Below are 17,814 nucleotides of genomic sequence, written 5' to 3'. Positions count from 1 at the left end.
ACATACAGAGACGTGGAAGTACGGAAATATTAAATTTTTTCGCTGTGATTCGACCAAAAGTGAGTACAATGTTCGATAAAGCTGTGTGACTTTTTTGTGCTTGATGCTGAATATCTCTGCGATGGTTTACTGGGGAGAGAAATGGAGGATATCTCCGTAATCTGCGTCAAGCGGACATGCTTTTTCATGCAGCATTTTCGTAGCTAGCACGTAGCAGCTGTTTTCTCTGGTCAGGTCCAGTGATATTGAGTTATGATTTATGATATTTTGTTATTTGTTTGCTTGGCTGATGGGAGTTGTGGCTTGGTTCATGTTGTTCCCAAGTTTCTGATGTTTTTCCAGAACTATAACATCATTATATTCGTTCTTCGTGGGTTCTTTGGCAGTCACTTTGTACACTAAACTCTGTACGTTTTATGTACACTTGTGTCCAAATGGGGGACCTAGGGGCTTAAGCTATTGCTAGATCACCATGAAGTAGTGTATGGACTTGTTGCTTAGATGATTTATTTGATTCAGGAGACGGACGTTGGACTGTGACTAAATGTTACAGTGTAAAACAAGTTGTGTTGCTAATCGCGATTAGCCGTTAGCATTAGCATACTAATCGTTAGCTTTGCTTTCATACTGTTAGCTGTGCATTTGAAACCAGTTGTTAAGACAAGCTATTGCTAGATCACCATGAAGTAGTGTATGGACTTGTTGCTTAGATGATTTATTTGATTCAGGAGACGGACGTTTGACTGTACGAGAGAATCGGGAATGCTCATTTGGATAGATTTATTTGTAACTTGGGATACTCAACTCATGGAACTTTGTACATATGTCATAGGTGATGCAAATACAGATTTCATGTGGATTTTTGGCTTGGCCGTTATAAATTGCCTCGATAGTGCCCCCTGCAAATTTTCAACAAAGCAGCCCCAGCCCCATGTATGAAATTTAGTAGGCACATGTACCACATGTAGATTTAAAAAAAGTCTCTTGAGACTATGCTGTAAACCATACTAGAAGTCTGGTCTGATCTTTGTGTGCATTTTCCATTCATTTTTTACCATTTCTAGGTGCTATACTTTAACAAACTCCTCCTAGGGAGTTTTTCAGATCCACTACAATCTAAAGACCTTTGTGATTAAAAGTTATCAAAAGCTTTACGTTTGATTGAATGGTGTAGCCGTGGCGTGGCGGCCATTTTACGTGACTCCCCATGAAACAGCAAGCTGATGTATCTCCACTGGACTTGTTCAAATCTGTCCCAAACGTGCCATGCTTCATAACAGTCATGGCTTGAGGATGTCTACAAGCCAATTTTCCATCTAAGTCAAAGCGCCACCTAATGGCGAAAGGAAATCAGCGTTATTTGACAAACTATATCCGATTCACATGAAAGTTACATGATGTTGTCTACACTTGATATAGAGCAACATAAATTATGTTGACGCACGTTGTTTAGCGCCACACAGTGGTTGCAGGAAGTGGTGGACTATTTGCAAAGCACAATTTCCAGGGTCAAATACTCCAAGCAGGAAAAAAACGTCTAACTCGTGGTCGTGTTATCTGATGGTCGCAGACATTCTTGGCCGCGTAAGCTGAGGTCTCGTAAGTACCTTCGACGTACGCAAAGATGCGAGGGCCCGCTCATCGCTGCTTGCAGCTTTAATTAGAGCCCGAGCACCGACGTAGTCGGAGCGGAGGACCTATTGTTATTCTAATGTTTTTTATTATTATTATTATTATTATTATTATTATTATTATTATTATTATTATCGTACCAGTTTCATCGCAAAAAGGAGGTGCTTGGGATACTGGGAATCTTTTGAAATTTGGCACAAAATTCAATCGTGGTAAAAATTCCAGTATTATTTGGGTGTCCAGCTGCGGCATGACATTTTGGCTCGATAGCGCCCCCTACAGAGTAGCCCCAACTTTGGGTTTCACCTAGCTGTATGAAATTTGGTAGGTATGTGGAACGTGATGGGACGTACAAAAAAGTCAAAAGGAGGTATATCCTAAACCAAACAGGAAGTCGGCCATTTTCAATTTTATGACGTTTTTGGACCGTTTCAAGGCACCGTACTTTAACGAACTCCTCCTAGAGATTAAACCCGATTGCCTTCAGATTTGGTCAGTATGCTCTTGAGACCTTGGCAGTGAAACGATACTCAAAGATCAAAAAGTTATCGAACTATGTGTCCGTGGCGTGGCGGCAAAAAAACACCATTCGCCATGAAACAGGAAGTTGTTGTAACTCGGCTGTACATTGCCTAATCTGCTCCAAATTTCTCATATGTCATAACATCCTGACCCTGAACACATGTATATGACAATTTAGAATCATAGTAATAGCGCCACCTAGTGGCAACAGGAAGTCATAGGTTGTGTACTTTGACACCCTACTGCTCACAGATTAATCGGATCCCTCTCAAATTTTGTCACAAAAGCCTTAAGACCTTGATAATGCTTCATTGTGAAAATTGTAGGAAGTTGTCGAAGCGTGGCGACGTGGCGGCTCTGCGAATTTCGATCCTTCGCCATGAACGAATAAACTGATGTAACTCGACTCCGCATCATCAGATCTTTACCAGATTTCACATGTTTGATTAAACTCCAGGCCTGAAGACATCTGTAAGCCAATTTTGAATCAGTCATAGCGCCACCTACTGGCAACAGTAAGTTAAAGTCTTTATACTTTGGCTTGTTTCTCTTAGTTGGAAAATCAGATCAACATCAAATTTGTTCCACACAAATGTAAGAAGTTCATTATGCCAGTTCTCTAAGCTTTTGATGTTTCGTCGAACGCCGTTGCCGTGGTAACGCAGTCTTCGCCGTGAAAAACGATGGTCATTTGGAGAGGTTAAAAAAGCTCGAAACACAAGCAAACTTGACACACAGATCACAAGGCCAAAATGTAGTTCTATAATATGATTTTATTCAATCAGAGTGTTAAATCGGCTCAATAGCGCCCCCTACAAAATTTCGACGAAGCAGCCCTCGCAGTACGTTTCACATAGATTAACAAAATTTGGTAGGCACATGTATCACATGTGGACTTAAATAAAAGTCTCTTGGGGCCATGCCCTAAACCCAACCGGAAGTCAGCCATTTTGAATTTAGTCTGAATTTCTAGTGTTGTTTTTTCAATTTCCAGGCGCTCTACTTTAACGAACTCCTCCCAGGGAACTAATCAGATCAACTTAGAATTTGGTCAGAACAATCTAAAGACCTTTGTGATTTAAAGTTACTCAAAGGTTGTTGTTTCGTGAAATGCCGTTGCCGTGGCTATGCATTCCTCGCCATGAAAAACAAAGGTGTTTTTGAGGGGCTAAAAATACTCAAAACAAAATCAAACTTGTCACACACATTTAAAATCCTGAATGTAGTTATCTGATGTGGTTTTAATGCTTCAGAGTGGCAACTCGGCTCGATAGCACCCCCTACAATATTTCGACGATGCAGCCCTCGCAGTACGTTTCACCTAGATGTATGAAATTAAGTAAGCAGGTGTATCACATGTAGACTTAAAAAAAAAGTCTTAGGGGTCCATGCTCTAAACCCAACCGGAAGTCAGCCATTTTGAATTTTGTATGAATTTCTTGTGGTTTTATTTTCTTTTCCAGGTGCTGCACTACGAACTCCTCCTAGGGAAATAATCCGATCAGCTTAGAATTTGGTCAGAACAACCTAAAGACCTTAACGATTAAAAGTTACTAAAAGCTTGATGTTTCATCGGATAACATGGACTTGGTGTCGCGGCAATTTTACATGATTCGCCATCATCCATCAAGCTTTTGTAACTCAACCTTACTTTGTCAAAACTGCCCCAAACTTGACATGCTTGATTGCTGTCGAGATTTTAGGACTTCTGCATGCCAATATTAACTCATAGTCATAGCGCCACCTACTGGCAACCACGGACGTAAACAGAATTCTATAATAACAGCGGCCCAAACAGGGTTTGTGGGCACACCATGAGAAAAAGACTTCTCTGATCTAAATATGTGCAAACTAAGATGCTTGGAGAACAAAAGTTAATCAACAGTGTTTTTCAAACCATGTCAGTGGGCATTAGTATAAATGATCTGTCTAGAGCTTCTACATGAGAATCAGGTTAAATGTTACAATGAATGCTTCACACTACAATCTAAAGTTACAGAAGAGCTTAAAATGAAAACAGTGTCAAATTAAAGTGTTCATGTAAAAACAAATGACACTGGTGTTCTGTTAACTTTCATGTAAGTCCAAATACAATCAGCAGGACACTGTAGGGAGTTGAACTTCGTCACAATAAACTGACAGTCTGTTATATTTCAAACATTGAAGTGCATTCACGCACATTCATTTTCTTAAAGATCTTAACAGGCTTACATCTATGATTGTATTGGAGGTACACTTAAAACATTTGAGGCTTAAGACCTGGCAACATGATCTTGCTACGCTGCAGGTCGACGCAGGAAAAATCATCTAACTCGTGCACGCAGTGTATGATGGTCACAGAAATGCATGGCCGCGTCATCCAGAGTCTGACGGTCACAGAAATGTATGGCTGCATCACCCAGAGTCCTGCCAGTACCAAGAAATACCGTTTAACTCGTGCACTCAGTGTATGATGGTCACTGAAATGGATGGCCGCGTCATCCAGAGTCTGACGGTCACAGAAATGTATGGCCACGTCAAGCAGAGTCCTGCCAGTACCCTAGACGTGCGTGAAGTTGCAAGGGCCCGATCAATGCTGCTTGCAGCTTTAATTATTATTATTATTCTTTTTCTCTCAAATGAATTGCCTTTTTGGGGACTTTATCATATCCCAAAACTCCCCATATTTGGCAAGCATACCAGGACTGCGAGAAAATTTGATAATTTATGGGTCCCATGCTTAAGTATGAAAAAGTAGCTCGCTAGCGCCCCCTAGAAGTCTGACCGGCAACGCCTTGCGGCAACTCTTACCCATTGTGTCCGATTTACTTGAAATTCGACACACATGTCTACCTCCACCTACTGGAATGACATAGCCGTGGTGTGGCGGCCATTTTACGTGATTCGCCATCAAACAACAAGCTGATGTAACTCCACTGGAATTACTTAAATCTGTCCCAAAGTTGCCATACTTGATAACAGTCATTGCCTGAGGATGTCTACAAGCCAATTTTCACTCAAAGTCGTAGCGCCACCGACTGGCAACAGGAAGTCAGCGTTATGTGACAGACGGAATCCGATTTACATGACATTTACATGATGTGGTCTGCACTTGATGTAGAGCAACACAATGCATGTTTAAGAATGTTCTCTAGCGCCACATAGTGGATGCAGGAACTGGTGGAATATTTGCACCACATAATTTCCAGCATTGCCGAGTCCAGCGGGAAAAATATGTTAAACTCCGAGACGCGTTGTCCGATGGTCAAAGACATTCGCGGCCGCATCTGCCAGTGTCCTGCCAGTACCCCCGAGACGCGGGAAGGTGCGAGGGCCCGTCCATCGCTGCTTGCAGCTTTAATTGTTATTGGAATTTAATAAACTCTGTTATACTTCGTTACTTTGTGAATGTGTTTTGTGATAATAGCTGGATATGTGGTCTGTGCTCGAATTCAAGGGTGACCGTGGCTAAGTGGAGAGCAGGGCTGCCTTTCAATCAGAGGGTCAGTGGTTCGATCCCCAGCTCCTGCTCCGCTAGTCTCATGTCAATGTGTCCTTGAGCAAGACACTTAGCCCAAAAATTGCTCCTGTAGCTGTGCCTACGGTAGATAGATAATTGTAAGTCGCTTTGGATAAAAGTGTCTGCTAAATGACCGTAATTCAAACCTTTACTGTTCATTCTTGAATGTGGAATAGTACTTTGACTGTTGACATCGTGAGTGAACACTAATTATGAGACTTAATTTATAATTTAGTTATTAGTCCCTGTTCTCAGGGTGGTGCCCCGTTATTATTAATAATTGTTAATAATGTTATTGACATTAATAATTCTATTAATTCTACTTCAATTTTTTAGTTATTCATGCTTGCCGATAACCAAACACACTCCTGCCAGATCCCAACACTTTCAGTTTAGTTCCCAGTCAAAAAGGGCTGTCTGACAGCAAGATACATTGGTGAAAATATTCTGAATATAGTGTACACTTAAACTGATATCAATCCTTTTCGGTGTCTAAAATACATTTTGCTGCTGTCCCCATCCATAGCAGTATATTGCTTTGCTCTCGTTCTGGTATTCCTGCTTCTGGGCTTCAAACCACACAAACTATCCTTTTCATACTGATTCACCAGATTGTATAATGTGCTGGTAGCTTAATGTCCCGTTCACAGAAAGGAGAGAACAGACTTGTGCTGTGATTGTAATGCTACAGAGTGGTTAGTGAAAAAGTAAAAGTGATAGATGCTGTGTGGAGAGGAGAGGAGGAGGAGAGGATTAGAAGACTTCAACATTCTTTTATTTCATGACGTAGATTGATCCCAAATGTTCCACTCTTTCTCAAAACTGGCTTTGTTAAAACAGTAGATGGTGTTTGGAGCCATTTTCAACAATGAAATGCCGATTTTTATACATTTGGTGAAATGTCAATATTACCACCAGCATTGATGTGTTTCAATAAAAAAGTGTGCAGTACTCTTTTGGTGCTTGTCAGACAACATGATGATATGTTGCAGCATCTCTATGGAGCTCATTGATGCCTAGGGATCAGAAAGGTTGGACAAAGCGTTGTAAATTCACAATCCCCTAAAAAAACAATGTTGTGTAACTCTTTCACTGTAGCATGCAAAAATCAGCAGTTTACTATTGTCTTTGTTCTTGCCATGATTCAATTGGTTGGTGGTGACAAATCTAACTACAGAATAAGTATCAAATATTGTTAAATCTGAAAGTCCTCACTGGTTTCATTGGCAGGAATATTAATTAATCCTGAAAACCAAATCTGTACTTGGTTTATTTTTGCCTTAAATTTAAATGTTTTCTGAAAAGAATAATTCAGTTTATTCCTGGGTGTGATTTGAATGCCTAAACAGCTTTTTTTTTATAACTGTGCTTAATGTTATCCTTTAAAACTTGTTTTCTCCCCATAATAGGCCACCCAGGAGGTTTCATGTAATACTCTCTGTACTTTTTTATAATTTTATTGAGCTTTAATTAACACAACAAAAGATTTGACATCCCCACGACGCCGTCACTCAGAGGACAAATTCACACTAAACGTCTCCCATTGACTCTCAGGCTGTCATGATGCTGAGCATTACTGTTAGTGTATAAAGTGCTGGAATAATGAAGAATGGAGTTAAGCAACTTATCTAAAGGGAGAAGGCCCTAACTGATGCATTCGTATAGATCCCCAAATATAGATACCCACTCCCAAGGGGGGAGTGTGGCAATGTACCCTGATGTCATCAGTGAGATCATTTTAAACTATTAGCACTCTGCTCAAGCTTCAAAAAATAGGAATTGCAAAACATGACGGTGTACTTTGTGACAGTGTTTTGCTGCCAAATATTGTTTAAATTGACAGACCTATATTTTAAATTCTAGTGGACATGCCAATAAACAAAATGGGTCAAGCTGAATTTTGGGGAGATGTGTAGAAAAGAATGTATCGTGTATATTCTCATAGGATGGAGTGGTATGACATCTCAGCTTTGAATACTTCACTCAAGGGTTCCAAGTGTTGGAACAAGCATATGCTAAACATTGACTGTATGCAGAGATGGGCAAAAACACATCAAAATGTATTTTGATACAAAATACCCCTCAAATAAATGTATTAAAATAAAATACAAAATACTGGTGCCAGAAAATGTAACAAAATACAATACATGTATTTTGTATTTAAAATATATGAAATACTTTTTTCTGGATTTTCCGTTTTCTCACAATTTGGTATAGCAGAGCATTCAGGTTTGGGCTATATAATGTACACAAAGCTCTGGTGAACCCCACAAAAAGGAAGAACAGTCACAGAATGTCAGTGTAACTAAGCAAAGCTATTAAAAGACAACAACTTGATTGATTATATATATATATATATTTTTTTTTTATTAATGGAACTTAACCAGGGACGTGCGGTCAGGGGATGCAGGTGAGGTTTAAAGATTACAAATATGAATATCACCCCTCTCCTGAAAGAGCTGAACATTTTGAAATTCGAATGGTTTCTGTGGCTTAAAAAATGTCAGCAGTAGTGATATTTGGAGTAGTAGTAGAACTTGTAGTCGAAGTATTTTTAGTAGTAGAAGTATTAGTAGCATTAGAATAAGTACTAGTAGTAGCAGCAGTGACATTTGTTGTAGTAGTAGTAGTAGAAGTTGCAGTTGAAGTAGAAGTGTTATTAGTAGTAGAAGTATTAGTAATTAGAAGAAGTAGTAGAAGTAGTAGTATCAGTTGTCATAGTAATAGCTGTAGTAGTGGTCGTAGTATTTAATATAACAGACGACGCAGCGGTTGGAGAGTCTGTGAGTCTGTGTGTTTATAAACATCAGTAATTAGCTCAAGCACGAACACCTGTGAGCCTGGCCGCCTTTTCATGAGAAAAGACTGGGAAACACCTGTCAAACAAAACCCCAAAACCCCCATAACCATAGCCCCTATTGCTCCAATATTAATACTGGAGTGCAAGGATGACTTGAAGAACAGATCAAGCGAAAATTGTGTCTGTAGTGTAAAAGAAAGTGGCTTCAATGGCGATTTAGAAATGGGGTACGGTTGTCTGTGCAAGACTTTTTTGAAGTACGTTTTAACATTGGGGTCTATGGAGGAGAAAGTTGTTTTTCCTCTCAAGTAAAGGCTTTTGCGCCAAATGTGTAAATCTGTGGGATTCCACAATCATATGTCTACGACAAGGACAAGATTAGCTACGTTTCCATCCAAAAATGATGCATGAAGAGTGAAAATTGAGGAGTCAGTCGCAAAAGACAAATATTTTTTTCATAGGAATCTCAGGCTCCTCTTCACTCTAGCGGTGACGTCACGCACTCTAAGCTGCGCAATACACACCCATTATAAAAGCAGAAAAGGACTGAAAAACACATAAAAGCAAAATTGCTACAGTTCAAAAAGTGTAAAAGATATCAAAATGATTATAACATACAATCATTGATCAGGGTTTTCTCAACATTTGAAAGTTAAAATGGTGTCTGTAGCTGAAAGTATGAGGAAGTAGAAGGATTTACTTTAAACAATATTTCTACTACAACTACAACTTCTACTACTACTACTACAAATATCACTACTGCTGACATTTTTTAAGCCACAGAAACCATTTGAATATCAAAATGTTCAGCTCTTTCAGGAGAGGGTGACATGACTTTTCATATTTATAATCTTTACATTTTTTAATTATTAAGCTTTTTGCAATTTGTTTTGAATAAGATATCTATGGAGAAAATCGTCAAATCCTGTTAAACTTCTTCATCTTTCAAAGCCTTCTTCTTTCTCATACTTTCAGCTACAGACACCATAGTTAGACGTTTCAACTAGAAGGGTTTTCAGCAGTGCAGTTTAAATGCTTTCGGGCTTCAACATTTTTCAGACAGGTAGTCTCCCATTTCTGTATTTTCAGCAATATTTTTGCAATTAATTTCAGCTTTCAGCATTCTAACGCATTTTCAGCAGGAAATGCATTTTCTAGTTGAAATACATATTTCAAATACAAGTAATAGAAATACTGCCCATCTCTGACTGTATGTGATACTTCAATACAGTGTAAGAACTACTTACTTACTGTAAGGAGGGTAAAGTTAAAGGTTAATTTCAGAGTTAGAGATCAGTGATGCAGGTGTGGGTATCACTCAAGGGAGAAACTGAGGAAAAAAAGCTATTGTTCATTGTTCAAGCTTACATGCGCTCGTTATGGATTACAGCAGTGGTGGACAAACATGATCACACAAAGAACTACTGGTTTCTCCCAGGTTGAAGGTAATCATGTAACCCTAGCCCTGCATATGTCCAAACTCAGAATTCCTAAGTCTGATTTGGAAAAATAAAATCATTTTTAATTCTGATGCACTTATTGTAAGGCACAACGGTCAAAAACGTTTGCGGTTTGTCATTTACTGTAATTTAGAAAAGTTGCTCATCTCCAGTTGCCAACATAATAAAAAAGGAAAATGGTTTCCAAGACAGTCAACTGTAAATGGACCCTTTTACAGCCAACGTCACAACAATATGCATGAATGTGCATGTTGGCAACCAACGGAAGTTTTGCCAAGCAATCCAGACAAATTAGCACCTATAAAAGGGTCTCTAGATGTAAACTACTTCTTACTGCTAAATATTTAAAATGCCTCCAAGTCAGATTTGAATCATGACATAGAGAGCAGTCCTGCCCTCTCTTCAAGCTAGGCTCTTTTCCACTTGGTTCTGCAACTGAATGGGTTTTATCATTGAGCAACTTTTTCATTGCTCTCTTTGAAAAGTTTACAGATATTGTAATGGTAATTTTTTACGTAGTATATATTTCTACTCAGTATATTGTATTCATGCATAAGTTATTTTGCTCTGGACTTTGTTGAACTTCACCGTGTCTCTGTTGTGCAAAAGAAGGATTCTCCCTCTCTGTTCACATCGATAACTAACTGTGTTGTATGAGAATGTTCCATGCCAAGGCCTTTGGGCTGCTTGTTTTGGTTGCTGGCCGTTTGTTTTTGATTGTTGTTCCCATCAGTCTGAGACCAAAAGTCTGAGACCGAAATGTCTGTAACGTTGGCCATCGGCCCCCACCTTTGCTCATTCTGTATAAAGAAAGCTTGTTCACTTTTTTCTTGGTTCTTCCTCACTGAGACTGTATGCATTCTGTTGTGATGATTGAACCTTCTCTGCGCAGAGAATAAATACTTAAAAGACTACCTGGTTTTTGGTATTATGTATTTCAGCATGAAAAGACTCTATTTTCCACCACAATACATAGATATAGATTTCTCACCATATTCTAAGATAAATGAATATCGACTTCAGTCAATATAGTACCATTTGAACAACGCACTATTTTAACCAACACTTTTACTGTAGCAACTATTATTCTTTTAGCATTCACCAGATTTCAGAACAGAAACAGAAAAAAAATAGTTTAGTATATTGTGAATTTGGCTGCATCAATACAGTGACATTGATGTTGATCGGAGGATTAACAAGCTGTCTCTATCAGTTTTACTGTGTCAGAAACAAATTAAATGTGTCATTAAAAAAAATGTTTAAGGTAATAAGCCAGTAAATGTAAGAAGTTATATATCTCCGGCAAAAAAGGACCAGGCACTTAAAGATAGTGGAGCGGATGAACATGGGCATGAGCTGTTTTCAGACACACACACACACACACACACACACACACACACACACACACACACACACACACACACACTTACACACACCAATCATATCCATTTGAGAATTATGTAAAATCCCTTGTTTTCTAATCCCAACAGATCGCTTCACCAAGCCATGACACAGCCGCAACATAATGCTGATTTACGTTATATACTGAAACTTGTATGGTGCTTTTGAGCTGCCGGTGTCCATTTTTTACCCTCCTCAGTATCTGTAATGTACCAAGATTAGCATCCGCTTTCCATCTTCAACTATAAACAAATGCAGCATCACACATTCAAACTTCCTGTCATCCATTCACCTTCTAATCTATGGACGAAGTCATACGTAGTTTATAAGTGATGGTGTTGTTGTACCCACCTCCAGTAGACGAGCACAGCCAGCAGGAGAACAAGGCAGAAGACCGTCAGAGCTGAAACCACCACCAAAGGTACCAGCCACTCCATACGGCCCAGCCCCGCCCCATACCCCGGCCTTGCGCGGTGGGTCAGGTTGGTCGCGGCACTGGGACGGACTGGAACAAAAAGAAAGTAATGAGGGTCAGAATTATCCTCAGGTGGAATGAGGATATGATGGAAGGTGGAAGCAGTGGATGCTATGTAAAGAGTAAACTCTAATAAGAATGTTGATTCTCACTATATGTGGAAATCAGGATTGGATAAAGTGAACGTAATAAAGAAGTAACAAAAAAGAAGAAGAGGGAAGAAAGCTGGTTGGAATGATAGAGTTACTGGTAATAATAACACCTTTGTGTGGGATCACACATGATCAATGCTTCATATTACAACACAAATATATGAACCACTTAGCTCTTGTTGTAGAACCAATGATATTGAAAAGAAAGGAATCAAAGTCAGAGATGTTGAGACAGTTTCCTCTTTTTATCATTAAACACTGTTGATAAAGTGTTGGAAACAACTGAATCAAGGATAGGTTGACCTCGGAGCACACTTGTTTGAAAATCAACTGAAATATTGAACTACAAATATTTGGTACAACTCCTAAAGTCCTTTAACTTGGATGTGGTGTAATTTTAATGTCGCTGTTTGAAGGAGCTGGAAGTTTAACACAAAACAAGAACTAATCTCAACTGTGTCAATGTGAGAGCAGCAAAAAGTTGGTGAGTGTCGACTAGCATGACAAGATTTCTGGCAAAGGTAGTCCTTAAAACATGCAAAACTGCAGAGGGCAGATGCACACATTACTAGATGGTACCCTGAAATGTCAGCATGGGAAATAAAATATAAAACGTTTTTAGGAAGGAACATTTTAGGACATTTTTCACCTTTGACTGTGTCCCAATTCTTCTTTCCATTATTAGCATAATAAGTAAACTATTACTGTTGACTGAATAAGTTATGCACATGGTTTAGTCCACTGCTGCAGTAGGGTGATCCCAAAAACGCAGCACTGCTAAAGACTTCAGGCCAACTTTCAAGTAATTGTGTGTTTAAAAAAAATGAAATTACCACCTAAGAGTTGTATGCTTCCACCAACGAGTTTCAGTTCAAAATCTCATTACTTCTTAAATTGTATCCTATTAGGCAGTGTCATACTTAGCAAATGCATTTCAGTGACTGAAATAATGTTGTATAATGCAGTAAAACACAGCAAACGTCTCTCACAGTAATAACAGTATATTGGGAGAAGAGCACTTACAAATGCTGAGATTTAAAACCTCTTGGAGCCGAGCGCCCCCGCCGGTGGGGGCGAAACATGCATCCAAAAATGAATCCACTCATAACGTGCACTCATCAGTAACGAATATAATGATGCCGCATACCTGCTCAAACTGCAGCTCCCGCACTACAAAGTCATCTCAGCTGTTTGTACACACTCCAAACACAACATATGACAAAGCTACGTATAATACCAAGTAACACAATTGATATAGCGCCCCCTAGGCAGTCCCACTCACCACATTTATGCCAATAACGTTTTGAAAAATGAATTCAATGCTAACATCCGTTAGCTCCGGAGATCGCTAGCGACCAGACGGCCGCAGCAGCCATTTTTCACATTCCGCTACGACACAGCCTCGCAGTTTTACTTACAAAACAAAGCCATCATCATAATCCGCATAATCGATCACATCATAAACCAGCTCCTTACTTTGAGATGTTCTGCAACAAAAAAAAAAAATGAATCCGTTCATGTTTAGTATCTATCTGCCCAGCTCATCCGTCTCTGCCTGGATTCAAAGCTGGCGGTGCCATCGTGTGCCTCGTGTGCCTGCTAGCGGAAGGGGCAGGGTTATACGTCTCAGCAAATCGGATTTGAGAAATTTGACACTCGGGTAGTTTTTATTTTATGATTGGCTAACGGATTCTGTCATTCAAAGTCACGTTAGGTTGTTTCAACAGAGCAGGCTGTGACGCGTCTATGAAACGTTCATTGGGTCAAATCGGCCCTTTACACTGGCTTTAAGGCTCTGGAGGATAAAAAAACTGGAATTCAGACGAGAAAATCCCATGGATGACAAACATTAACTCTCAGAAAGGCTCTCAAAATAATGCCAAACTGCTGCATATGGATAGATTGAACACTATTAGTGATAAAAGAAGTGAAATATATAATTATATAGTATATAAAATTACAATGAAACAGCTGGAACAAAATTACATTTTGGTTGACCTCGTTTGACCTCTCCGTACTAGATCAAGATGTACTAGATAAAGCTTCACTTTATCAAAGTCAAAATTTGTTTAGAGACCCTCAACATATAGTTCTATGATCTGGGAGAGCTGGAATACTTGTAGCTACATGATTTCCAATAAAGAAATATCCTGAAATTGCTTTTTTTTCCATTCGAAAATTAGAATTTTCAATTTGTGCTGTGTTACATCTTAATCTACTCTTAACCAGTAACATATATACTGATATTTACACATATCAACACATCTCTCAAGTGTTAGGGTTATTTTACTACCAAAAGTATTAAAATAGCGCTTACAGTTGCAACGCTACACTCATTATTGTATGGGTATGCTTTTTTCGAGCTGAGGGCCTAAAAATCGGTCGAGGCTCCAAGAGGTTTTAACACTTCATTATCAAAATATCCACTACAGACTGATGTGCATACTTGTTGATTCAGTTATTGTAATGGCATGACAACAGATTTATGAAAAGGGGAAGATGTACAAGGCCCAGATATTTCCTTATTATTATCTCCTGTGCTTTCCCACAGGAGGTTACTAGGAGCAGTTAAATCTATACAAACTAAAAGTTATTTCTGTAACTTGACAGCCTACACCATTTTGACTTCCTGGCTGCAAGGCTCTGATTGGTCCATTGTTTCTCAAACCAAAGCACAAAGCCAACCTATTTGAATCTTTATGTAAACCAAGGAATCAGGCTGTTCACACTGGAAAACTGAGTAAATTAAATCTACTCAAAAATGTTTTCAAGCGTGCATGTCCAACATTACAATTCACAAAGGAAACGAAAAGCTAACTAAGAGCTAACAGCTGGAAGAAAAAACTAAACAAATTGTGGACAGTGACGAGACAGGCCCTGACAGAGTATGACATCTTTAAAAAACCTTTTTGCTTTCTCCATGGAAGGATTGCTAATTTTACTTTGGGTGAACTGTTACAAAGTTTGATCAGCATCTGTTGGAATTGCTGATGTCTTGTTTCATTTCCTGTTCATGTTGCCATGCTCTACATAGTGCATACTTTATCAGAATAGAGTGGAATTGGGAAGCAGCTTATTTGCTAAGCTAAGCTAAACACATTCTGGACCGACTGTATCTCAGTACGGGACACCTAGAGGAAACAGATCAATATCTCATGCTAGGTAAAACCGCCAAACACAAAGTTGTTTCTTTAACTGAAGGTGCTGCAGCGAATACAAACCATCAAATCAAATCAAAATGAATACATTTCTCAGCTGATGTCCTCCCTGCTCTGAGCCCTGCTCACTCTGTGAGGAAGTGCTGCCAGATAACTGCATCAAAACAACACACAGCTCTGGATGATTTCAGTCATTTGTAAAATCCAATTTGCTTTTTAAGTCCCTTAATCTACACCACAACCATCAGCACCACCTACCCACTTCCGCGGCTGCAACCGTGACGTTGCCGGAGCTGACGCCGGCCCCCATGGCCTTCAATCTGCAGCTTTGCCTTGAGCCGAACACTACATCAGGCCGGGCCCCTGCACTGCGCCGCAGCTGGCTTGCATCGGCACTAAGTGTGCATCTCCTTCCTTACATCCACACACGCACGCACAGACATGCACAGTGCACACAGAGAAACGCTGCCTGCCTCTGTTCCCTTCTCTTTCCCCCCTGCCTTTCTCTTACGATTACAGCGCTCTGCCAAAAATAAATAAATAAATATATAAACCCTTGCCAGCAGCACGCAAACACATAACACATAACACATAACACACACACACACACACACACACACATACACACACACACACACACACACACACACACACACACACACACATCCAGTCACTGCGTAGTGAGATGTGTACTGTATAGGAGCTAACACACACTATACACACACACATGTAACTATAAATGAAGCAGAGTCTCTTTTTTTGTCCTCCCCTGCAGCTGAGTCTAGCCTGCAAGCCTCATCTCCTCTCGCCATTTCTGAAAGTAGGCCAGCACTCAGATCAGAGCGAGAGGAGAGGGAGAAGCAGAGAGGGGGGGGGGGCACAGGAAGGGAGGAGAGGGACTAAAAAGAGATGAAGTGAGTAAAGAAAAGAAAAGAAAAAGTATGGAGAAAGTATGACTTCATTTGATAAGCAGAGAAGGGGGAGGATGCAGAAGAGACAGGAGCACAGATAGAGCAAGATAGGACGAGAGTGAGGGAATTTGGGGATAAACAGAAGAGGATTTCTGCTTCATTTTGCAGTTTTTCCCGATTGTATGATTGTAGCTTTAACATTCCAGTACCACAGGCGGGGTCCCTAGTGTGTCCCCAGTAAAGCTGTGTGTACGTTACAAAGGTGGACTGAAGGTTATGAACAAGCTCACAGTTTAATGGTGCTGGGAAAAGTATTCACATCCTTTTCTGAAGTAAAAGAATATTCAGCAACATGTATTTGAAGTACCCAAAGCAAAATACTCATACAGAATTTTTTATGCACCAATACAGTTACTGATATCTGGCAGTTCCTGATTCAAATAGCTGGATTGGATATGACAATGGGGCCAATTTATTAAATTCAATCCTATGTTAATATTATATACAGTATTTATTTGGATTTAAATTCCTGTGTAAGCTTTGACTAATTTGTAGCTGCAATAAAAAGGTTTCCACTTGAATTGTAATTCCTGTTCATGTTTAAGATTTTCTTTTACCAAGTTGCTGGTGTTCAAATTATTATTGGAATAAAAAAATGGTGAGTTTTCACAATAAAACTGTCAGCCAGATAATTATAAAGAAAAAAGAAGGAAAAAGAAGAAAAACAAGGATAGTCATGTCACCGACCAATCACCTGCCACTAGCTCCCATTAGTACTTCTAGTATCTTAGTGAGAGGAGACTTGAAAGGGGCATATTTTGTTTTACAAGGTTAGGAAAGCAATGTTTAAGTCAAGCCTGATCCTCTTACACATAAACGAATGATCCCAGTCACTTCCACACTGTGATCAGACAGCTTATTCATTAAACACTGGTATCAGATACTGGTATCAGCTGATAAGCCTGGATTAACAAAGTTGGATCGGTGCTTCCCCTTACAGAACAGCATCTTCTTATCAGTATGTATATTATATCATTGAAATATAATAAGTGGTGCATTTATGAAAAGTGTTTCTGGTCAATGTGTAACTGATTTTGACTCATTTGTATTTGCAGTTACAAATTGATCATATTGTTTTGTAAACTCTCAATCTGCAAAGTAACTACTAACTACAATCTGATGGATGTAGTGGAATAAAGTACAAGTACCACAAAACTAAATACCATCTGTTGTAACTGTATGAGACCCTGTGCTACATCCTGCTAACTTTGACCCAACTTAGCGTAGTTTTCAGAACATGCAGTTTTACAATTAAAGCTTCAAAATGTTCTTGTTGTTCTTCTCATGCTCACAGGGATTTGTAGTTGTTTGCTTTCTGAAGTACTAAAAGCATACAGTCATTATAAAAACACCTCCCACATCAGAGGTTCTGAGACAAATGAATACAGTTACTGTTTTTTTCGAAGTTGTACTACAACTTTTAAGCTTTTACCCTTGAGTCCATCCAGCTCAAACTGAATAAAATTTGCTAAATGTGCTTCGACAAAGAGATTGAGAAAGCCGTTTCCGGGGAATATCAGGAGATTGCTTTTGTTCATAATAATGTCTGGTCTTGCGCTTAGTCTATGTTTCAAAGCACTTGAAATTGAATTGATGTCCCATGGTGTTCGCTTGGCTAATGCAGTGCCCTGCTGAAAGTTTTAAATGGGGGGAGGAGGAGGGGGAGCAGGGAGAGGAAAAGCATTAGGTCTGCTCTCAGCTCCTGCTGGAACTCTGTTAACACTTTACTTTGCTCCACATCACT

General features: G+C 39.4%; 1 protein-coding gene across 2 annotated transcripts in view; it reads right to left on the bottom strand.

Moving 5' to 3' along the window:
* Nucleotides 1-17,814, bottom strand: part of LOC137874016 (receptor-type tyrosine-protein phosphatase gamma-like) — a 598,619-nt gene that overhangs the window by 55,599 nt on the left and 525,206 nt on the right. For both annotated transcript variants that reach the window (XM_068712605.1, XM_068712604.1), the window contains exon 13: nucleotides 11,666-11,819. In XM_068712605.1, coding sequence (XP_068568706.1) covers nucleotides 11,666-11,819 — 154 coding nt within the window. The remainder of the gene's footprint in view (nucleotides 1-11,665; nucleotides 11,820-17,814) is intronic.

Source organism: Cebidichthys violaceus, unplaced genomic scaffold, assembly GCF_023349555.1.
Source record: "Cebidichthys violaceus isolate CVI_PGR_0920_01 unplaced genomic scaffold, fCebVio1.0.p SCAF_17, whole genome shotgun sequence".
Lineage (NCBI taxonomy): Eukaryota > Metazoa > Chordata > Actinopteri > Perciformes > Stichaeidae > Cebidichthys > Cebidichthys violaceus.
This window is presented reverse-complemented; position numbering and strand designations above follow the sequence as displayed.